At 41.5% G+C, this 25,185-nt stretch overlaps 1 protein-coding gene across 1 annotated transcript; it reads left to right on the forward strand.

Moving 5' to 3' along the window:
• Window positions 1-13,924: 13,924 nt before the first annotated feature.
• On the forward strand, window positions 13,925-16,552 carry LOC149192078 (uncharacterized). The gene is made up of 2 exons (XM_089406834.1): window positions 13,925-15,096; window positions 15,262-16,552. Exons 1-2 carry the CDS (start codon window positions 13,925-13,927, stop codon window positions 16,550-16,552), a joined length of 2,463 nt encoding a protein of 820 aa, XP_089262960.1.
• Window positions 16,553-25,185: the final 8,633 nt, after the last annotated feature.

Below are 25,185 nucleotides of genomic sequence, written 5' to 3' on the forward strand. Positions count from 1 at the left end.
AGTCTAGGTGAACAGTCACATAGGGGAATGTCAAGGGTTAGCCCACCCTTTGCTATTTATAGTACCTCATAACTCATTGTGGAGGCTTTTGGTCAACCAAGCTTCTGATAGGAGTATCTTAGAGAAAGCTTGGAGAATATTGTAATGAGCCTTGGCTTCTCCGCAGTGCAGAGCTAGTACATCTCTTTGGAGGAGTAGGCGGTAGTGACTCTAACGTTCTATTATTGGGACTAGTGGTTGGTCATGGTTGTACTGTATGATTGGAACTTTCACTTCTTAATATAACAGAGCCAACACATTTCATCTATATGCTTTAATTATATCTCAGTTAACTTGTTTACTCTAATGATATATGTATCTATTTTCTTACGCATGTATGTATATAATCTTTTTATATATGTATGTATGAATCTTATTGTGATGTGTCATTGGTTTAACCATCACTTTCGATTGTTGGTTAACCTTACTTCTAGCTTGTGATGCATCTTTTCTTGTGTGTTCCCTTCCAAGCTGCGTGCTTACATAGGTTTCCAAGGGGCACACTCATTCCACCTTCCATATGTTGGAACCATTCATGAACCTTCCTTGGCTTGTTGCGCATGTCACACCCTTGCTACCAACAAGGACATCTCACTTGCCTCTTCACACAATCGTGATCAAGGTGATACCGTACAACCCATTGTTGGGAATCCTACACCAAATGGTCTGAGGTGTAGTTGGGACTTCTTACCGTGGAGATCCCTTGACACGTTGGCAGGTCCAACAATGTCAACATTTCTCACACTAGAAGGAGGGGCAGATGATAAGCTATGTCCTCTCATCTTGTTTTTAACCTTCACACACCTATCATGGATACTGTCAAACTCATACCTCTGTGATGTTTTTTGCATGTCGAACCTCTCGACATCACGAGGGAGTTTGCTGATCTCTTGTCTGATTTCACGTATGACGGTGAAGGTGAAGTAGCTTGGCCTAAGTACTTAGAAGACTTCTATGCATTCCTTGCATACGAGATATATGTAGAAGAGGCCAATGTGCTACTTGCATACACACTTCGCGAATACCCTCAATGGTGGTGTTGGAGTCTGCCACCTAGCAGCATGCACTCACTTCAGCAGTTCTGTGATCTCATTGAATCTACTTTCCATCATTTTGATCTAGAACCTCTTGACAAAAAACTGTTAAAACAATTGAAGACTCCTCAAGAATCACCTCAGGATTTTTGGGAGCACTTCCGTGTATTGCAGTTTCAAGCTTTGAAAAGTCAGATGAAGTTCCAATATCTCTTGCACAGATTTGAATATTTTCATACCAAATCTGTCAATCCCAAGAAAAATTTCAAGATCAAGCCCCATTCAAAATACTTCGGTGATGGAGTTGCGCAATTACAGATGGACAACGTCATTGTCACAAGTGACTGTCCATCGTCCCCTCATCAAACAACTCCACCATCACAGAGTGATGTGGGATAATAGGCACACACATCAGTTCAAAATTCACATCCTCCAAACATCACCTCTGTCAATTTTTGCGCAGATTTGGTTGTGAAGCCCATGGGTTGTCACATGCATGTCTTACCTCAACCTCTGTCTTCATGTTTTGTTGATCCTACGGATTGCATTGTCTTGTGTTCTTCCATTTCGGACTCTACAACTGTTGTGAATGAGGATCAAGATATCTATGGAGTTGATCTTGCACAACCAACCTACGATGTCATTCATGAAGAGTATGTCTCGGAGCCTAAGCATCAACCAGTGGTGAAGGATGACACCTTTCTATCCACACCTCCTTTTTTTTCCTGACATATTCGGTGATTCTGCCATCCCTGATTTTGCATGTGTATATTTGTCTATGGATGCACCAATTGTTGATCATTCGTAGAAGAAAATGGATGTTAGTCCATCATCCGGCAATAGAGGGGACAAATCATTCCTTAAAAATCCACTTGATTCTTCCTCTACTTTTTCCAGAAACACAAAGGGCAAACATTCTTTCTTCTCATCTACCCCTCTGTGTGATTCATCAAATCATAAGGATGCTGACAAACATCCTAAATTTTCTGATCTTCATTGTCGTGATCTCTCTACTTCTTCATCTGATCACGATGATGATTCAATCATTGTTAATTCGTCTAAGACACCATTCTCCTATTATCTACCTATCGAAAAAGTTGAAACCCCACTAACTGTCGAGGCACTTCAACCCAAGTTGATGGTTATGTCAGGTCCTTGTTGTCCTGAGGTTGGTTTCACTTCCGATCAGGAAATTATTGAAACACCCAAGGCTCCTCATCACTCATTTGTTTGCATTGAAGATCAATATCACACACAGATTATGCTTCCTCCACTCGAACTACATGATGCCATTGCTAATGCATTGGAGGAATCTTACATAGCAAGCATGCGTGCACGATGCAAGTTATCTTTGATTGTTTTGTTTTCTTGCATGTCACAGTCAAGAGTATGCGTATGCTTAACATCTGCATGCAACGTCACACAACACCATGGTAAGTCCATGGATTTCATGTCATGCACTTGCACTCACTTATGTTCTGTGGTCGCATTTAAACTCGGAGTGTGTCTATCTTCAGTGTTATATCTTTCATGCTTTTTGGTTCACACAATTGTGTTGTTGGCGAACCATACCTTCACCAACATGGGTCGACCAATGCGCTAGTGGCTGCATTGGAAGTATTAATTCACGTGATCAGACCCATGCACTATTAGCTTAGGAGTAGGAGTAGTGTCTGCTTTTGCTTTGTTTACTTGCATGCATTTATTCTTCTTACTTTGTTCATTTTCTTGCTTGCTTGTTTGTTTGCTTACTCACTTTTCTTACACATTTACTTCTTTTGCTTTGTTTTTTATTTTCCCACTTGTTTACGTCTATAGGTTAGATTCGCATGAAACCATGTGTGACTCTTGAAACAAGCTAGGTAGAGTACAAGGGGACTTATGCAGTTATCAATACTTGGTTATCTCTCATCCTGCCTATGCATGAAGAGTGTGTTGTCTTTAGTCCATGATACATCAATGGAAAATATGTACTGATCGAAGTGAGCCTTGGTGAAAACACAAAACTTGCACACTAACTAATGTCACCTACTCTTGTCGGTTGTTTTGGGTTAACCCTTGTCAGCTCAGTTAACTAGAGTAAGGTGAGGGGGAAAACCTTAACAAGCATGTCAGAGGTATATAGAAACTACCTCTCTGAAGGAACAACCTCTTATGATCTCAATAAGTTGGGATCCCTCTTCCAACTTTGAAATGAATAAGTGCTATGCACAATTACGAAAATGAAAATAAAAAAATGAAAATGTGAAAAAAATCGAAAAAAGAAAATAAATAAGGTGAAATAAGAGAAAGGCTTCTTGCGCAGAGAGATGATACAAGTAACTTCGTCGGGGTATTGATCAGGCTCGCTGGTAGCATAGCAATGCTTGTGTTCTTGTGCGACTCCGTTGGGGTACTGTCCAGGCCTACTGGCAGTGGAGCAACACCATAGATGAAACTAAAACTCTAATGATCACATGGCTTGTGCACCAAAATACCCCTCATCCCCAATCGAAGCAACTGTGTTGGATTGGCTTGGAATGTGTGCCGACCGACCAAGAGCTTGGCAGATGCTACATATTACAATCAAGCAAGTGTGGAAACCAAGATGAAGAGAGAAATGAAAAATACTTCAGGAGGTGTTAGACTTGCTTTTCACGAAGAAGGTCCATTCAGAGAGCTGGAGTTCTACCAATGTGTTTCCAAGTGTTGTAGCAGATACAACCACCCTCCAAAACTTTTCCTTAGCATTATTTTGGAGCCTCCCTACCAACCATCCTTAGCAACATGTCTTGCATTGTCAAGTACATAGGATTCATTGGTTTTTCAGTGGCTTGTCATCCTGTGCATGTCAATTTGCTTCACTTCCTTCATAGACTTCCATTTCAGACTTAAGCTAGTTGCTAGTTAAGCATCTTCCTCAGAAAATTGTGCAATCCTGGAGGGGAACCAACCTTCCCTCCAAAAATTGTGCAAATCTATTGGGCAACCTGTTGGGCTCAGAAATTGTGTAGAAAATGGAGACAGGCTTCGTTGAGAAAATTGCAAAATTTGGCCCAACACTACAGCTCAGCCTAGAAATTGTACAATTTTGGGCAGCAGACACCTGTTTACCCTAGAAACTATGTAATCCCTCTGAGATAGCTAGCCCAACTCATCTTAGAAACTACGCAAATCCCTCTCCTAGTCTTGCAGGTTGTTGCATGTGCCCTGAGATTAAACAGTTCCACCCAGGACCCAACAAACTTTATTCGCATGCATGGGTTCCTTTTTCTGAAATAGAAGAAAACAACATGCAAAAGGCATCCCTAGATTTTAGGGATCTCTTTTTAGCAAATGCAGGTAACATGCAAATATCATTTTCGAAACTTTCCTCTAAGTGTCGCTTTTTCCTAGATTTTTGGAATGTGCATCATAAGCCTCAAACCTATTTATTTAGTGCTTTAGAGCTCATTTTTCCCATAGATATTGGAGCTCTAACTTCCCATAGCACATCTAGGAGTCTTCGGCGAATCCAAGTTAGCTATTTCCAGGTAAGTCCACTTTCATTGTCTTTTGCAGCATTTCAGTCACTTTTTGCGTTTTGGCTTGTGTGAGTGTTGTCTGCTTGATTTTTGTGAATTCTTGTTGTCGTTTGCATGCATGTTAACCTATACAAGCACTGTTTCAGTTTTTGTTTGCATCTCATTGTTGTCTTATTCATGACACTATTTTGCATGAACAATCGCCGATTCCACGACCCTTTCACACACATGCATGTTTTCCCATTTTTAGAATCTTTCATTTAATCCTTGCATGCATGATCATTCACTCTTGCCTACACTCAATTTCGCCATGCATTTACATCTTCATATGTTTTAGGTCACCCGTTAGTGGGTTTGGGAAACCTTGGCCCGGACTTTGCCTTACCCTGAAACCTTCCTCCTAAAAAATGTGCAAATCTAGCGAGACACTGTCCTCCAGGCTTGCTTTGCACAATTATGAGAGGTATTGCTCTGCTCGCCCAGAAAATTACACAATGTAATCCTTGGGCCCGCATGCCCTACTCACTGAAATTTTGCATTGTGCAATCTCAGCACCCAGCAGGTCATCCTGGATTGCGCATTGCACAATTCCATCAATCAACCAACCTCCCGACAGTCTCGAATGCATTTTTCACAGTTCCAGAAGTTAGTCTCCCGACCTCCTAGTGAAAATTGTGCAACCCTCCCCATCAGTTTCCCGGGTATATTGCATCATAGTCCTTAAATTTTCTTTCGTTTTAACTAATAGATTTCTTTCCATCCATGTCACAATGTCTCTAGGTATAGGAATTGTTTTTCCGTCTCTTAGTAGTTCAAGTTCAATGGACTCGAAGAGAGTAGGGTCAAAGGACATTGACAGAAGTGCAATTGGAGATGCAGTTGCGAGGGTGCCTATGAGTTTGTCGATTTACAAAAAAAACTAGCTGGTCGTAGACAAGAACATCAAGCTTAAATGGTAGGATATCAATGATGCATTCTCAGGGACATTTGAGGAAGATCTTGAAGACCACAGGGTCTATGTGAACATTCACAAGTCTGGCATGTACCAGATTGCATGCAGGTACCTTGCATTTCCATGCACAGACATGATACATTGGATCATACTGCACACTGATCCTGAGATAATGGTGTTAAGAATTATCAGCAAGACAAAGATTTCTACCTTCAGGGCACAGGACTATCAGTAGATGTACCACTTACCAAAGCTAGTGATCATAATGGAGACATCCTTTAGCATACCTAGTAGCAATTCCAACTCCAGGGATATCTTGAAGGCATGGGTGAAGGAGCCAGCCAAGTTCAAGATGACACCCAACTATATTTAAAAGATGAAGATACTCCCGAAGGCATATTAGTACTTAATAATATTTTCATGCTGCATATATGGCCAAGAGGGCACGGAGACCTTCTCGCAGAGTTGGTTGATCGCATTAGACCAACTATCCAGTGAAGAAAAGGCATGTAACTAGTCTGACATGTTGCCTCACAGGCTTAAGGAATAGGTAACAGGAGCTCGATAGTTGCCCGAAGGTCGGTAAGAAAAAATATACATGTCCGCATACATCTTGGATGCAATTAGTGTTTGCTAGAAGTTCCCAGGCTTGAAGTGGGTATGGACATCAGCAAAAACCTTTATGAACACTTATTGCAATCTATTTTCTGAATGGAACTTCCACGGGGTCATCACAAAATTGTCAGACCATTTTTTCACCTCGGTGTACAAGATGATATTTGGGCATGATCCACCTTTCATGTTGAAGCTATCAATGGAGGCACTAATCAACATAGCGGATTGGTATGCCTCACCTTTTGGCACCTTCATACAAATGTACAATGCGGAGAAGCCTCCTCATGTTTTACCGAATTTTTCCATAGACAAGCTCGTCATGCAAGAAGTGTCATACCACATCTCGGAACGACTGCCACCTAGATTGCATCAAAAGAAGAAGGAACCCTGGCCCACTCTTCCGTTGCAGATCAGGTTATACTTTCAGCACCATAAGCTTCAATCCGTACAACCCATATTTCTTTGTAAAGGATCACTATGAGAGAGTGCAATTTGCTTGGATACACAGGGTGTGTCATTGGGCTAAGGAAGGCCCATGTAGATATTTTCACAACTTCTCGAGGCCCAATGAATTGGTTGGCATCACAGTGGAATGGTTAGTGACGCATCGCAAAGCAACATCTAGGAGATCACCACCATTAGCAGTAGCAAAGGGTAACATACCTGCGCGTGACAAAGGCAAGAGAAAGATTGTTGACAACACAGTGGCAGAACAAAGTTGGAAGTTCAGAGTAGACCCACTAGTGGAAAAATAAGATTTGAGATAGAGGCTAAGACGTGACAACGCAACAAGAGGAACACACAAAGGCAAAAAGATAATTAAAGGATGGAGGAAATAGTGAAGGATTTGCAGGAGTTGAAGGAGCAACTCTGGAAAGAACAGGAGATGAGCAGATAGGAGAAGGAAGCACAGTAGGGACATACACAGGAGGGGGCATAGCATGCACAGATAGATGAAACTACACACATATAGGTTTTAGACTCATCCGAGCAACTGGAACAAAGCAGACATGGTGAGCAGTCGCAGGAGCAGGACTTCGCTCAAGAAATTGAATGAGTACTTAAGCATATGGATACAGATATGGAGCGTCTAGAGTTAGAAAAATACATCGACCTCATGCCTTACCACGAAGAGGTAAACCCATCATCTTCACCGGATCTAGAATCAAAACAAGTCTTGGGCAACCAAGGAGATACTAAGATCCTTGTAGACAATTAGGAAGAAGAGATGCACAACATATCATTCGATGAGTCACAACATAGAGTTGTGAAATCATGTAGAGTGTCCACTCTGGATGTCCACACATCTCCTACATATTTTGAGCAACAAGTGATTGTGTTTGATGTGCACAAGAATACAACAGAATTGGCTAATGCTACTAGAGCATATGCCGATGCCACTATCTCGAGTGTTCACTTCTTGATAGTGGAGAACAAGTGAATGGCTAAGGAGTTATAGATGACCAAGTAGGGAGGAGAACAGGTTACAACATCCTCTAGAGTAGAGTTTAGGAAGGTGATACTGGATGAAGTATCATCCCTTAAGACAATCATGCGTACATTGTATTCCAGATTTTGTACAATGCATAAGCTAGTTGTCCATCTCAACGGTTGGAAACAACATTGTGCTAGGAGAGCATGTATCTTCTTAAATCTACATACTCTCGTCAACCACATGCAAACATTAACAATGAGATACAAGGGATCCCCATTACACTTTCCCAAAATGATGAAGCCAATGGCGGTTGAGTTGAAGGCACACATCCAGAGTCAAATCTGGAACTATGAGGAACTCCTGCAGCTCATCACTAGTTTGCAAGGCTTCCCATGAACGGGGGTTCAGAAGCATGGACGTTGTTGTGCATGCACACGTGATCCCATTTATTGGGACACTCTGTGAGGCAAAGAAAAAGAATCATGTTTGACTCAAGCTTGACATGTACTTTGGCGAGTTGATGTGCATAGCCATTAGCGAAGACTTGGCGATCAACATAGACACTATGCTTCAATATGTCATTGGTCTGACCGCACTGAAGATAATGATGCACATGTTATCAGACGAGTCAAACAAAGGAGCCAAATCAGTTTACCGGGATGCAACAGAGGAAAGAGTTCATTTCTAGAAAGATGTCACCACAGAGTAAATGGACACCATCACAGACTACCAAGCTTGGCATCAGTTCGCCACCATCGATCATCGTGAGGAGGTCAAAGAGTTGGTCTTCCCACAATTTTCCAAGTCTTAGTCATGTCTTGCATGGCTTGCTCAAGCCTATTTTGTCTCACATGGATACATGTGCAAATTGTATAGAACATCTTGTAAAGTGGAAGTTCAAGTGTCGATAGTTGAATGTAATAGCCATAGAGTAGTTGAAGAGTCATGAGGGTAGGTGAACAGTCACAAAGGGAAATGTCAAGGGTCACCCCATCCTTTCCTATTTATAGTACATCATAACTCATTGTAGAGCATTTTGATCAGCCAAGCTTCCGATAGGAGTATCTTTGAGAAATCTTGGAGAGTATTGTAACGAGCCTTGGTTTCTCCACAATGCAGAGCTAGTACATCTCTTTGGAGGAGCAGGCGGTAGTGACTATAACATTCCATTATCGGGATTAGTGGTTGGTCATGGTTGTATTGTATGATTGGAACTTTCACTTCTCAATATAATAGAGCCAACATGTTTCATGCATATGTTGTTATTGTATTTCATTTAACTTGTTTACTCTAATGATATATGTATATGTTTTCTTGTGTATGTATGTATAGACTCTTTTTGTATATGTATGTATGAATCTTACTGAGATGTGTTGTTGGTTTAACCATAACTTTGGATTGTTGGTTCACCTTCCTTCTAACTTGTGATGCATCTTTTCTCGTGCGTTCCCTTCCAGGCTATGTGTTTACATAGGTTTCTAAGGGGTGCACTCATTCCACCTTCCATATGTTGGAACCATTCATGCACCTTCGTTGGCTTGCTACGCATGTCACACCCTTGCTACCAACAAGGACATCTTACTTGCCTTTGCATGCAACCACAGTGAAGGAGATACCATATGCCCCACTGCTGGGACTCCTACACCAAACGGTCTGAAGTGTATTTGGGAATTCTTGTCAAGGATATCCCCTGACATGTTGGTAGGTCCAACACTGCCAACATTTCTGGTGCTAGAAGGAGGGCTAGATGACAAGTTGTGTCTTCTCATCTTGTTTTGAAGCTCCACACATCTTTTATGGATACTATCAAACTCATCCCTATGCGATGTTTTTCTCATGTCGAACCTCTCGACATCATGAGGGAGTTTTATGATCTCTTTTATGATTTCACGTATGATGGTGAAGGCGAGATAGCCTGGCCTGAGTACTGAGAAGACTTCTATGCATTCCTTGCAAATGAGTTCTATGCAGAAGAGGTCATCATCCTACTTTCATACAGACATCGCGAATCCCCTCAACAGTGGTGCTGGAGTTTTCCACCCCAAAACGTGCACTCACTTAAGTAGTTATGTGATCTCATTGAATCTAGTTTCCATGATCTAGAACATTTTGACAAAAAGCTATTAAAGCAATGGAAGAATCCTTAAGAATCACCTTAGGATTTTTGGGAGCACTTCTGTGTATTGCAGTTTCAAGCTCTGAAAATTCAGACGAAATTGCAATATCTCATGGAGAGATTTCAATATTGTCTTACTAAATATGTTAATCCCAAGAAAAAGTTCAAGCTCAAGCGCCGCTCAAAATAATTCGGTGATGGAGCTGCTAAATCACAGATGGACATAGTCACTGTCACAAGTGACTGTCCTCCATCCCCTTATCAAATAGCTCCAACACTACAAAGTGATGTGGAAGAACATGCACACCCATCGGTTCAACTGTCACATCCTGCAAACATCAATTCTCTCAATTTTTGTGCAGATTTGGTTGCAAAGCCCATGGTTTGTCACATGCATGTCTTACCTCAACCTCTGTCTGCATGTTCTGCTAATCCTACGATTGCACTATCTTGTGTTCTTCCATTCTAGAATGTACACCTGTTGTGAATGAGGATCAAGCTATCGATGGAGTTGGTGTGTGTTATGAAACCAGCTCAAGAAAAAGATAGAAAAGATAGATCAACACCTTAAAATTTAGCCTCTTCGAGGGGGCAACCTCCCCTACATTACATAAATGAACAATTCTTGGATGATACAAATGAAAAGGCCTCCTTTCTATATATAGGAGTCTAAGGGGTCATAACATAATCAGAGCCGACATAAAAATAATAATGTAAGGGCACAATAATAACAATAGTGGGCTTTTATGTGGCACAATAGTAACAATATGGGCACTACATGGGTACATCAATATAATAAGTGGGTTGTACTAATAACAATAAGGGGTTACACTAGTAGTATAGGGGCCTAACATGCCCCTCTCCTTCAAAAAGCATTGTCCTCAACATTTGAGTAGTTCTTGATGCTTCTGTATAAAATTCTTGTCTTCCCATGTGGAATCTTCAGCGGGTAAGTTCTTCCACTTGATGAGATACTCTGAAATTGATCGATTTCATAGCTATTGGGTTCTTGTTTCTATGACTGCTCCAGGTTCCAATAGGATTTTCCCTTCCTCTTCAATTTCTGGCAATATTGTTTGAATTGGGATCTTTTGCAACTTTTGAATAAGTGGCCATACTTCTTCGTCCTTCTTCCATTCATCCCTTTCTTCGTTTATCAAATCTGGTTGGATAATAGAAATAACACAAAATGATGCTTCCACATCCTCATCCTTGAAGAGTCTTCCCATTCGGTAAAGTCGCCATTTTTTAAGTACATGTAGTATTGCCAACATTTCCTTCTCATAAATATCTTGCTTGAGATGTAGCAGTAAAAATACCCAATCACTTACATCAAAAAAAATTTCACTACGATGTTGATCTACCTGTTGTTTCATTTGATTTTGCACCGAAGTGGCGTTATCCTTTAAAAGTTGGAGAACTTGTTGTTGATGCTCGATGTGATCTTTCTCTGCTTGAACCTTTTTCTTCTTGATATGTCCTTCTATCTCTAGAGTTTGAGGAGTGGTAATTTCTTCCAATCCTTTACAAGATATGGTTGGATTCATTTCTTGATGCTCAATGTGATCTTTCACTTCTTGAACATTTTTCTTCTTGATATGTCCTTCTATCTTGATAGTTTGAGGAGTGGTAATTTTGACCAATGAATTACAAGATATGGTTGGATTCATTTCTTCTTTCTCAATGTGATCTTTCACTTCTTGCACCTTTTTCTTCTTGATATGTCCTTCTATCTTGAGAGTTTGAGGAGTGGTAGTTCTTGCCAATGCTTTACAAGATATGGTCTGATTCATTTCTTCTTTCTCTGGGGTGGGTTCCTGACGTATATCCTCTTATTTTGATGTTTCTTGATCCTTTTCTTCCTCCTCTTCATATTCTATGTGAAATAATTTCTTCTCAGCACACTTATGACCTTTAGTGCATTTTCTATCACAATTGTAACAAAGCCCTTTTTCTCTTTTTTCTTCCAATTGTTGTGGTGTAACCCTTGTAGGTTGTGGAAGGTCGGGAGGAACAACACTTCCATCTTGATAGTTGTGAGGGGTATGCTTCTTGGTTTCCATAATTTTTCTTTCCACTATGTCACAAAGCCCTTTTACTCTTTCCAATTTTTGTGGTGTTGCTCTAAAGAATGTGTTGCTCTTCGTATCCTCATAATGTGCTATCATTTCCTTCGTGAAAATTGACCACGTAACAAGTTGTTTACGAGAACAAATCCCTTCATACCATAAAAATTGATCTGGTTCTAAATATGAAGATGCAACACATACCTTTTGTAATAGTGGTACACCATCTAGATCAAAATATTGCTCCATCTGAAGTATCCAATTTACTGGATCCTTGCCATCAAACTTCCTCATATTGCTTTTTCTTGATTTTAGGAGCTCGATCTTGAAACGATTGTAACTCTGTACTTTAAAATCTTTAAGTTCTGAAATTGCTATTTGTAGTAGCCCTCTACGTCCTCTTTCTAATGCCACCAGTCTGATCCAAATTGGATTCTCCAAGAAAGAGTTGTGCATAATCTCCCAAGATGACCTAATTATAGACCTTTCTAGAGAAGAAAACTTGTATGAAGTGCCATGTGTCACTGTTTCGACCTTTGGCTCTGAAAAATATATACAAGAAACTACAGTCGGTCCTCTTTCTATACCTTCTTACAAAATTTCAATCCAATGCTCAAAGAGAAAGTTATGACCATTTTCCCCAGGTCACCTTTTTGGAATGTATTTCAGGAGTCTGCAAAAAGACCAACTTCCGTAGATCATATATCCACAAATATAGTGCTAAAAGCTCTGCAATTCAGAACCGAGATTCATCGTGATTTATTCTCAAATGGGTTTTGTTTTTAGCTTTTGAAACGTCGCAAAAAAAAGTTATAGCGAAAATGCCACGATGACCTGTTTGGAGCAGCGAAACCCTAGAATCAAAAGCTCTGATACCAAATGTTATGGAACCAGCTCAAGAAAAAGATAGAAAAGATAGATCAATGCCTTAAAATTCAGCCTCTTCGAGGGGGAAACCTCCTTTACATTACATAAATGAACAATTCTTGGATGGTACAAATGTAAAGACGTCCTTTCTATATATAGGAGTCTAAGGGGTCATAACGTAATGAGATCCAACATAACAATAATAATGTAAGGGCACAATAATAACAATAGTGGGTTTGATAAATCATTGCTGTAATGATGAACCGAGATGAGAGATGGCTAGGGTTTGGAGGCGAGGGTTTCAGGCAGAACCGCGTTCAGGTCACGGGTAGGAAGTTTGCAGTCATTTTTCGTGAACAGGTGAAGGCGCAGGAAAGCATATCCCAGATGACTAGCAGCTGGAGGTTGGCGTTGTTTGGCTTAAGCGATTAGTTAGGAGAAAATACCGTCACTGAAGCTGCAGAACTTCCGTTTTTTTTCCGTTTTCAAGAGATTAGGGTAAGGGCGCCTGTCACTTTGACTGTTTGCTGTCGCTTTTCTCGGAACGGCTCCCCTAACCATGGTTAATCCCAACGAATTGGTGGATCTGGACCCGGAATTGGAAGATATTCTCTCAATGTGGGGAAAGGAACCCACAGTTCAAAACATGGAGCAGTATTTTGGAACATTTGAGTTGTCGAGGCTGGAGTCTTTTTCACAGGAGGTAAAACCATCCCTTCAGCATCAAAGCAAGGATTCCGGCAGAGAAGCCTCAAGATTTCGAAACCCGGCTTCTTACAAGCAGGTGGTTAGGGAGAATGCGGCGGATGGGTCGATAGTAGGTGCTCCTTCTTCTAATACAAAGGGCAAATCAGTAACAAGCCGGAATTTTCCATCAAAGGGTTTTGAAGATATTGCAAATTTGGGGCTCTCTCCAAGCTTCGGCATAACAAAGGTTTCTGGAGGGTTTCCCTCGCTTTCTAGGGTTTCTCTGCAAAGAGAATCCCCTTTTCCAAAAGAAGGCTCTGCAGGAGGTTTCGTAGGCCAATCTGACAGCCTAGTGGGAGAGCAAGGAGGTCTCGATGGTACGACGACTGGTCATCTTTTTTCAGGGAGCCCCGATCCCATTTTCTCTGCTCATGTTCAGACATAGCCGGAGGTAGATTTCCCTGCGGATACGACACAGGAGGAACCAGAACGGATCGATGGTCGCGGGGAAACTAGGGCCTCTGCGGAAGAGTTAAGGAAAAAAGGGGAGAAAAGAAAACCCCAAAGGCCAATTGGATCTCAGGAGCTTGAAGGGAACTTAGTCCTAGGTATGGAGGTATCTATAGAAGAAACCCTAGCAGTTGCAGAATGCACCCTAGTCGGAAGGGCGAGAGGTAAGAAACTTTCGTCGGAATTTCTTCAAGCTTGGGGTGAACATCGTTTCGTCTCTGACAGACCTCTTCGGTTCGAGGCTCAATGCTTAGCGAAAGGGTGGTTCAAGTTCCGGTTCGAGGATAAGGAGGCGGCAGAGTGGGTGCTTGAACGAAACTGGAATATAGGGAACATTCCGGTTCTGTTGAAAAAATGGAGCCCCCTTTTTGATGCTATCAAAGAGAAAACTGATGTGTTTCCGGTATGGGTGAGAGCCCCGGGTCTCCCCTCGTTTCTATGGACAGAAGCTGTGTTCAAAGCCATCGGGAACAGACTGGGATCCTTCTTGGAAGTAGATATGTCTTTTCTGGAGACGAAGAACAGAGCGATGGCCCACATTCTGGTAAGCCTCAATCTGAGCAGAGGTCTGGCCCAAAAAATCAATTTACAATACAAAGATTATGTGTTCGAACAGATTTTGGATTACGAGCACTTGCCCTTTAGGTGCCACCGCTGTCATGAGTATGGGCACCTTGCAAAGGATTGTCCGCTGTTCAGGAGAAGGAGACGTTTTCGGAGGACCTCAGTTTTCAGAGAACCAGTTTTCAATCACACTCAAGCTCCTCAGGAGAAAGAAGACATGGCGAAGCAGGCAACAGAAGAAATGGAGATTGAGGAGACTCTGAAAGAGCCAGTGTCTGAAGACCCCCATATCCAAGAGGCGGCACAGATCCCTGAATCGCATACGGCGGAAGCAGAGGAGGAGAACGCAAAGGTCGCATCCGCGGAACAAAATCCTCTCAGCGATCCTGAAAAGGGTATGTGCTCAGGTCCTCCTTTTTCTTCTCTTAAAATTCCTGAGCATGTTTCAGCTTCTTTGCATGTTTCGCCTTCAAACAATCCCTCTCATAACATAAGCCTAAACGAGAACATGGAACTTGCAAAGACCTCTCCTGATGTAGACTCTATTTCGGCTGCCATGCCGTCTCTTGATTTGAATTGTGAAGATATGTGGCCCCCTCTTGCTCCCCCAGTTCCTCACACCCCGTGCCCCTATAACCTTAGATCTATGGGAGGAAATTCTGGGCTGTCGGAATGTAGTTGGAGGCTGAGGACAGTCAACTTCTCAGGGTAATGCCAAAAACAAGAGAGGTAGAAAATCGGACATTTCTAAGGCAAAACTTAAAGCCAAGTTGGACGTAGCTGATGGAAAACAATACTCTATCCCCAGGGTTCTTAGAGCAGTGCAGACCCCTGATTTTGTTATCAAATGATTTTGTCATCCTGGAACTGTAGAGGTTTGGCCAGTAAACCTAAAAAATTGGCCCTGAGAGATTGGATCCTTAATTCAAAAGCTGACATTCTTTTTCTGCAAGAAACGTTGGGGAAAGCTACTGAGGTAGAAACAATGCTAAAGGAACTCCTGCCAGGATGGACCTTTTCCGCAATAGATTCATCAGACCACTCGGGGGGTCTAGCAATTGGGTTTAAAGAAGGACGAATTAAGGTCATTAATCAATGGGGGATGAAGCAAGTTATGGGCATGGAGGTTATTTCTCCTGATTTCTCCCACCCCATTTCAATTGTAAACATTTATGGCCCTTGTCAAGGAAGGGAGTTTTTCTGGGATGATTTGATGACAAAATCTTTGATGAAGTCTTCTCTGTTGATTGTGGGGGGTGGTCTAAACTTCTCTATAGGCAGAGTAGAGGCATGGGGTCCATCAGCTAGGGAAGACCCTCTGTCGGATTTCTTCCTCAATCTCCTCTTGGAAAACAACCTCATAGATCCTTCCCCGATCAAACTCAAGCCAACCTGGAGGAACAGAAGAGCAGGGGAGGATCGGATCGCCAAAAGATTAGATCGTTTTCTTCTATCTGAGGACCTAATCTCTAAAGCTCCTATACTCAGGCAGTGGGTTGAGGAGATAGGCAACTCAGATCACTTCCCTATTTTTTTGGATCTCTCTTTCCCTCCCCCTAAGCCTCCTGCCCCCTTTAAATTCAATTCCTCATGGCTTCAAGATCCATCTTTCAATAATCTCTTTAAGGAAACGTGGATCCATCCGGACAGAAATGCAAGAGAGGACAAAAGTTTCCTGTTCATGGAGAATCTCAAAAGATTGAAGAAAGCGACAATATCCTGGGCAAAGGATAGGAAATTGAAACAGAATGAAGAGCTGCTTAGAATCAGGGAGGAGTTGAAGAATTTGGAGAGCATTCAGGAAGATGGATATATCTCACAGGCTTCAAAGGGCAGAATCCTTCATCTGGAGAAGCTTCAAAACCAAATCCTCTTGGACAAGGAAGAAGAATGGAGGCTTAAGAGTAGGGAAATATGGCTAAAATCAGGAGATGAAAATACTAGTTTTTTTCACAACTATGCAAAAGGAAGAAAATCTGTAAATACCATTTGTTGCCTTAAAGATGAAGAAGGAAGGGAGGCCAGTTCTTTTTCAGATCTCTCTGGTTTAGGACAGAGACACTTCCAGAAAATTTTCTCAGATCCGGGAGAGGCCACCGTAGCAGAAGTCATTAGAACAGCTCAATGTTTCCCAAGATTCATTGAGGAGGAAGAAGCAGAATAGCTATCAATCCCTGTTTCCAAGGAGGAGGTTGAAGTTGCTATGAAACATATGGCCAAAGACAAAATTCCAGGACCTGATGGCTGGACTATTGAACTCTTTCTCTCCTTCTTTGACCAAATAGGCTCTGAAATTACTGATGTAGTAGAAGAATCAAGACAGAAAGGAGAAGTCTACAGGCCTTTTAATTCAACTTTTATTGCTCTCATACCAAAGAAGGATGATCCGGAGACCTTTGAAGACTTCAGACCGATATCCTCGTGTAATTGTATTTATAAAATCATTGCTAAGGTGATAGCTATCGGAATTGTTCCTATCCTGTCAAGAAACATCTCAATGGAACAATTTGGTTTTTTGGATGGAAGACAAATTCATGAAGCCATTGGAGTAGCCCAGGAGGTAATTCATAGTGTCAAACAAAAGAAAAAGAAGGGAGCGGTACTTAAAATAGATCTCTCCAAAGCATATGACCGAATTAACTGGCTCTATCTCCGGATGTTGCTTACACATTTGGGCTTCAACTATTCTTTTATCAGCTGGATAATGGGCTGTATCACAAATGTCAGTTTTGTTGTTCTGATCAATGGAGCAGCCTCCCTTTTTTTCAATAGCCAAAGAGGCCTCAGGCAAGGCTGTCCTTTATCTCCTCTCCTGTTTCTTCTAGTGGCAGAAGGGCTATGCAGATTGATTCACAAAGCTAGAAGAGAGGAGAAGGTAAAAGGTATAGAGGTAGCAATTAATCTTTTTATCACTCACCTGCTTTTTGTCGATGATATTTTGATTTTCACTAATGGATCGTATAATGAACTTAAGGAGTTAAAATGCATTTACGATCTGTTTCTGAAAGCTACTGGAATGCAGATAAACTCTAGGAAATCTCAAGTTTGTGTGGCAGATTTTGACAGAAGAGAAAGATCCATGATGGCTAATATTTTTCCCTTCCACCATCAGCCACTGGACTCCCCTTTCAAATATCTGGGGTTTTGGCTAAAGCCGGCAGCCTATAAGAAAGAGGATTGGAACTGGCTCATAGCAAAGCTAGAAGCCAGAATTTCTCATTGGAGTTTCAAGTGGCTCTCCAGAGCTGGCAGATTGACCCTCATCAAATCTGTATTGTTAGCCATTCCAGTATACTGGGCAGCTTTAACCTGGGTCCCCAAAGGAGTGATGGAGAAAATCAGAAGAATCTGCTGCAGGTTTCTATGGGCAAGATCAAAAGAATCCTCCGTCCTCCCCTGGGTGGCATGGGATAAGGTGGCCAGACCAAAAGATTGGGGAGGATGGGGAATAAAAAGGCTCCCTGAGTTTAGTCTTTCCCTGGCAGCTAAATCAGGCTGGAGATTAATCTCGATGGAGAATCTTTGGACAAGGGTGGTTAAAAGGAAGTATATTGATCCAGTTCCTTTAGAAGATTGGATTCGGAGCCAAGATAAGAAAAAGAAGAATATCTCAGTCATCTGGAAGGCCACGGTGGAGGCTTTCTCTGTGATTGAACAAGGTTTGGCATGGAAAGTGGGAGATGGAAGACATATTAGAATTGGCAGGGACCCCTGGGTAGGTTGTAATGAAGCTTTTGCCTTGTCACCTGGCTTTCTCAGACATCTTGATAGTAAAGGAATTTCAACTTTAAATCAGGTGGAGAAAGTAGGCCACTCTACCATATGGGGTCAGGCTTGGAAGAATGATGAAGACTTAGGAATAAATATTAGATGGAAGAACGAATGGGTTGCTTACATCCAAGAACTGCATCGTTCAAATGTCAGGCTTAAAAACGAACCTGATCTGTTGATTTGGGCGTAAGGAAAAACAGGTGAATATTCCCCAAAAGATGGATATACCTTCTTAATGAAAAAGAAAGGTTGGGGAATACCAGATTGGTGGGCAAAAAACATATGGAAATTAAAATGCCCAGCTAAGGCCAAGATTTTCCTATGGTGCATGCTAAAAAGAAAAGTCCCAACTTGGGACATTTTACAAGCCAGATACTTAGTTGGGCCTGGGAGGTGCCCCTTATGCAAGTCTGAAGAGGAATCAATAAGCCATCTCTTTACAGCTTGTGTAGTCTCTCTAAAAATTTGGGAGGAGTTAACCTGCTTGCTTAATGTAAAGGTACAGTGGGGACTAGATCCTTTGGAAGAAGCTTGGAGGAAATGGTGGCAAAACTATCCGGAGGGAAACATGAGAAATCTGCCTCTTATATTCTTTTGGGGTGTATGGTTAGCAAGAAACAAAAGCTTGTTTCAAGACAAGGACACTCCCACATCCGCCATAGCTATCAATTGTGCTGCCATATACTATGCCATCCCGATCCCTGAAGCTAAAAATCCTCAAAAGAATCAAAAGCCTGTTACTATCTTGGAGGGCATTCCTTGGGCCTATTTGACGGAGCAACCCAGAATAACAAGGCTGGAGCAGGACCGTGCATTCACTTGAATCCTGATCACTCTTTAAAAGCATCTGTAGGGCTAGGACCTGGTACAAACAATTATGCTGAGTTGTCTGCCTTGCGCCTTCTCCTTTGCTGGTTACTTCAAAGAAACATCTTCACAATTCAAATCTTCGGAGACTCTCTGAATGTCATAAAATGGGTTAATGGGAATGCATCATGTCAAAACCAGATTCTGAAGACTCCTGTAGAAGAAATTATGTTTTTAAAGTCATCTTTTAACAGTTTTACCATTTGCCACATCTACAGGGACAAAAACGAGGAAGCAGACCAGCTTTCTAAGGCTGGTTCACAGCAAGATATGGGCAGCTGGTCAATAGAAGAAATCAGTCAGGGGCAGTCATCCACTTCCCAACAGCCCCCTTTTGCTCCTCCACAGTGAACGAGGCTCGTATTTTCTTTTTGTTAGCAGTTTCATGGGCACAATGTTTTTCTGTTACAGCTTTCTCTTTATTTTTGTTATTTTTATCATGAGCACTTCAGACAAAAAATCCAAAATATTTTTGTACAGTTTTCAGTTGTATCACAGTATTATATACAATCTTGTAAGGGGTTGTTTTCTTTCTCTGAAGGAGACCCCGGAGTATGCATAGTATAACTTGTACTTAAGCCTCCTAAAGGGAGGAAGTCTAGTCAGTTTTATTACAGCAGTATCAGGACATATTATAACATCCACAATCAGTCAAAAAAGGACTGAGATTCTTGCTTGTCTTTCTTATAAGAAGAACAAAACAGCAATCATGTGAGCCACCAGGTCTGCTCAAAGTCTCAAACATAATGTAAACTTTTTATATGTTTAATAAAAAGTTTTGCTTTTTTCTTCGGAAAAAAATAACAATAGTGGGTTTCTATGTGGCACAATAATAACAATATGGGCACTACATGGGTACATCAATATAATAAGTGGGTTGTACTAATAACAATGAGGGGTTACAATAATAGTATAGGGGGCTAACAGTGTGGCACAACCAACCTACGATGTCATCCATGAAGAGTATGAGTAGGACACTAAGAATAAACCCGCAGCGAAGGATGATTCCCTTCTCTCCATGCATCCTCCGTTTTTTCTTGAAATCTTCAGTGATTCTTCCATCCCTGATTTCATATGTGTATCTTTGTCTATGGATGCACCCATTGTTGATCATTTGCAAAATACATTAGATGTTAGTCCATCATCCGACAATGGAGGGGAAAATTCATTCCTTGAAAATCCACTTGATTCTTCATTTGCTTTTTCTGAAAACGTAGAGGATGAACATTCTTTCTTCTCATCTACCACTCTATGTGATTCATCAAATCATGAGGATGCCAACAAATATCATGAATTTTCTGATCTTGGGTGTCATGATGTCTCTACTTCTTCGTCCGATCACGATGATGATTCAATCACTATTAATTCATCTAAGACACTGGTCTCCGCTGATCTACCTATCGACGAAGTTAAAATCCTACAGCCTATCGAGGCACTTGAACCTGAGATGATGGTTATATCAGGTCCTCACTATCCTAAGGTTGGTTTCACTTTCGCTCAAGAAATTGCTAAAACACCCAAGGCTCCTCATCATTCATCTGTATGCATTGAAGATCAATCTCACAGACAGATTATGCTTCCTCCACTCAAACTACACGATGCCATCGCTAATGCATTGGAGGAATCTAACATAGCAAGCGCATGTGCAAGACACAAGATGTCTTTGTTTCTTTCATTTTCTTTCATGTCACATTCAAGAGTATGCGTATGCTTAACATTTGCGCACAGTGTCACACAACACCATGGTAATTCCATGGATTGCATGTCATGCACTTGCACTCACTTATGTTATGTGGAAGCATTTAAACTTAGAATGTGTTTTTGTTCATTACTGTATCTTTCATGTTTGCTGGTTCACACAACTATGTTGTTCGCGAACCATACCTTCACCAACATGGGTCGACCAATGCGTCAATGGCTACATTGGAAGTATCACTTCATGTGAGCAGACCCATGCACTATTAGCTTAGGAGTAGGAGTAGTTTCTTCTTTTTGTTTCTTTGCTTTCATGCATGTTTGCTTCTTACTTTGTTCATTTTCTTGCTTGATTGTTTGTTTTCTTACTCGCTTTTCTTACGCATTTACTTCTTGTTTTTCTTTGTTTGTTATTTGTTTGCTTGTTTATGTATGTATGTTAGTTTCACATGAAACCATGTGCGACTCTTGAAGCAAGCTAGGGAAAGTACAAGAGGACTTGTGTGGTTACCAATACTTGGTTATCTGTCATCTTGCCTCTATATGAAGAACGTGTTGTCTTCAGTCCATGATCCATCAATGGGAAATGCATACTAATCAAAGTGAACCTTGGTGAAAACACAAGGCTTACGCACTAACTAGTGTCACCTACTCTAGTCGGTTGTTTTTGGTTAACCCTTGTCAGTTCAGTCAAGTAGAGTAAGGTGAGGGGGAAAACCTTAACAAGCACGTCAGAGGTATATACAAATTAGTTCTCTGAAGGAACAACCTCTTCTACTCTCAATAAGTTGGGATCCTCTTCCGCCTCTGAAATGATTAAGTTCTATGCACAGTTACGGAAATGAAAATGTGAAAAAAAAATTGAAAAATGAAAATTAATAAGGCAAAAGAAGAGAAAGGATTCCTGTGCAGAGAGGTGATACAAGTAACTCCGCCGGGGTACTAACCAGGCTCACTGGCAGCGGAGTGATGCTTGTGTTCCTGTGTGACTCCACCGAGGTACTATCCAAGCCTGCTAGTAGTGGAGCAACACTAGAGATGAAACTAAAACTCTTATGATTACATGGCTTGTGCACCAATATACCCCTCATCCCCAATCAAAACAATTGTGTTGGCTTGGATTGGAATGCGTGCCAACTGACCAAGATCTTGGCAGATGCCACATCTTACAATCAAGCAAGTGTGGAAACCAAGATGAACAAATAAATGAACAATAATTTTGAAGGTGTTCGACTTGCTTTTCACGAAAAAGGTCCATTCAGAGAGCTGGAGTTCTACCAGTGTGTCGCCAAGTGTTGTAGTGGCTATAACCACCCTCCAAAATTTTGCCTTGTTTTGGAGCCTCCCTACCAACCATCTTTAGTAGCATGTCTTGCATTGTCAAGTACATAGGCTTCATCAGTTTTTCAATGGCTTGCCAGCCTGTGCATGTCATTTTGCTTCACTCCCTTCACAGGCTTCCATTCTTGACATAAGCTAGTTTCTGGCTGAGCAACTCCCCCATAAAATTGCACAATTTTGGAGGGGAACTAGCCTTCCCTCCAGAAATTGCCCAAATCTGTTGGGAAACTTGTTGGGCTCAGAAATTGAGCAGAACAGTCAGAAAGGCTTCCTTGAGAAAACTATGCAATCTGGCCCAACCCTATAACTCAGCCCAGAAATTGTGCAATTCTGTGCAGAAGACACCTGTTGACCCCAGAAATTGCACAATGCCTCTGAGACAGCCAACCTAGCTCAACTCATAAACTACACAAATTCGTCTCCCAGTCTTGCAGGTTGTTGCATGTGCCTTCAAGTTGACCGGTTCCACTCAAGACCCAACAAAATTGATTTGCACGCATGGGTTTCTTTTCCCAAAATAGAAAAAAAAAATCCCTAGATTTTAGGGATATATTTCTAGTAGCTAAAGGTTACATGCAACTATTGTTTTAGAAACCTTCCTCCAAGTGTCACTTTTTCCTACATTTGTGGCATGCATGTCATAAGCCTCAAAATTATTTATTCGATGCTTCAGAGCTCATTATTCACATCGATCTTGGATCTCTAACATCCCACAACACATCCAGGAATCTTCGACATATCCATCTCGGCTATTTCTGAGTAAGTTTGCTTTACTTTTCTTTTGCAACATTTTTGTCACTTTGTGTACCTTGGCTTATGAGAGTGTTGTCTGCTTAATTTTTAGGAACACTTGTTGTCGTTTGAATGCATATTATCCTATCCATGCACCATTTTAGTTTTCATTTGCATCTCACTGCTATCACATGCATGACATTGTTTTTCACGAACAATCACCGATTCTGTGAACCGTTTCACACACATGCATGTTTTCTCATTTTCCGATTATTTCATTCGATATTTGCATGCATGATCACTCACTCTTTCCTACACTTAGTTTCACCATGAATTTAGATCTTCATATCTTTTCAGTCGCCCGTCAGTGGGTGTAGGAAACCTTGGCCCAGACTTTGCCCTACCCATAAAACATTGGGCGTTTCTGAGAGGGAAGGCTCTACCTTCCTCCTAGAAAATGCAAAAATTTGGCCAGACACTGTCCTCCAGGCTTGATTTGTGCAATTCTAAGAGGCAGTGATCTAGTGGCCTAGAAAATTCTGCAATGTAGTCCGTGGGCCTTCATGCCTTACTGACTGAAATTGTGCACTGTACAATCTCAACTCCTGGCAAGTCAACCTGGATTGCACGTTGCATAATTCCAGTCGTTAAATAGCCTCCTGACAATCTGAATTTCCTTTTGCACAGTTCTAGCAGTCAATCTCCCAGCCTCTCAGTGAAAATTGCACAATCCTTGCCATCAGTCTCCTGGGTATGTTGCATGCTAGTACTCAAATTTGCTTTGGTTTTAGCTGACAGATTGCTTGTCATGCATGTCACAATGTCTCTAGGTATGGCAGGTGTTCATTCATCTCTCAACAGTTCAGGTACAGTGACCTCCAAGAGAGAAGGGTCAAAGGACACCGATGGAAGTGCAATTGGAGATGTAGTTGAGAGAGTGTCTATGAGTTTGTTGATTTACAAAAAAAACCAAGTTGATCATAGACAAGGACATCAAGGTTAAATTTCAAGATATCAATGATGCATTCTTAGGAACATTTGAGGAAGATCTTGAAGACCGCAGGGTCTATGTGAACATTCACAGGTCTGGATGGTACGGGATTGCATAAAGGTACCTCGCGTTTCCATGCACATATATGATACATTGGATTGTATCCACAATGATCTCGTTACGATGGTGTTAAGCAGTATCATTGGGATAGATATTTCTATCTTTAGGGCATGGGACAATCAACAGATGTACCACTTGCTGAAGCCAGTGACCATAATGGAGACACCCTTCAGCATGCCCAACAACAATGCCAACTCCAGGGATATCTTCAAGAGCTGGGTGAAGGAGCCATCCATGTTCAGGATGACACCTAACCAAATTTATAAGACGAAGATGCTGCCAAAGGCATATTAGTACTTAGTCATCTTTTCATGCTGATTGTATGGCCAAGAGAGCACAAAGACCTTCCCTCGGAGTTGGTTGATCATGTTGGACCAATTGGCTAGTGAAGGAAAAGCATGGAGCTGGTCTGACATGTTGGCTCACTACCTCAGGTATAGCAGGTGTTCATCTGTCTCTCAGTAGTTCAGGTTCAATGACCTACAAGAGAGAAGGTTAAAGGACATCGACAAAAGTGCAATTAGAGATCCAGTTGCGAGAGTGTCTATGAGTTTGTCAATTTATGAAAAACACCAAGTTGATCGTAGACAAGGACATCAAGCGTAAATGGCAGGATATCAATGATGTATTCTCAGGCACATTTGATGAAGATCTTCAAGACCATAGGGTCTATGTGAACATTCACAAGTCTGGCTTGTACCAGATTTCATGAAGGTACCCCGCATTTCCACGCGTAGACATGATACATTGGATTGTATCCACATTGATCCCTAGACGATGGTGTTAAGCAATATTGGTGGGATAGAGATTTCTACCTTTAGGGCACGGGACAATCAACAGATGTACTTCTTGCTAAAGCCAATGATCATACTGGAGACACCCTTCAACATACCCAACAACAATGCCAACTCCAAGGATATCTTCAAAAGCTGGGTGAAGGAGTCATCCATGTTCAGGATGACACCCAACCATATTTACAAGACGAAGATACTACCAAAGGCATATTAGTACTTAATCATCTTTTCATGCCAATTGTACGTCCAATAGAGCACAAAGACCTTCCCTCGGAGTTGGTTGATCGTGTTGGACCAATTGGCCAATGAAGTTAAAGCATGGAACTGGTCTAACATGTTAGCTCACTGGCTTAAGGAATAGGTAACAGGAGCTCGACAGCCGCCCAAAGGTTAGCAAGAAGAAATCTACATGTTCGCATACATCTTGGATGCAATCTGTGCCTGTTAGAAGTTCTCGGGCTTGAAGTGGGCATGGACATCAACAAA

The sequence above is a fragment of the Pinus tabuliformis genome, chromosome 2_2 (genome assembly GCF_031772625.1).
Source record: "Pinus tabuliformis cultivar Carrire ecotype Pingquan chromosome 2_2, CPIR1, whole genome shotgun sequence".
Classification (NCBI taxonomy): domain Eukaryota; kingdom Viridiplantae; phylum Streptophyta; class Pinopsida; order Pinales; family Pinaceae; genus Pinus; species Pinus tabuliformis.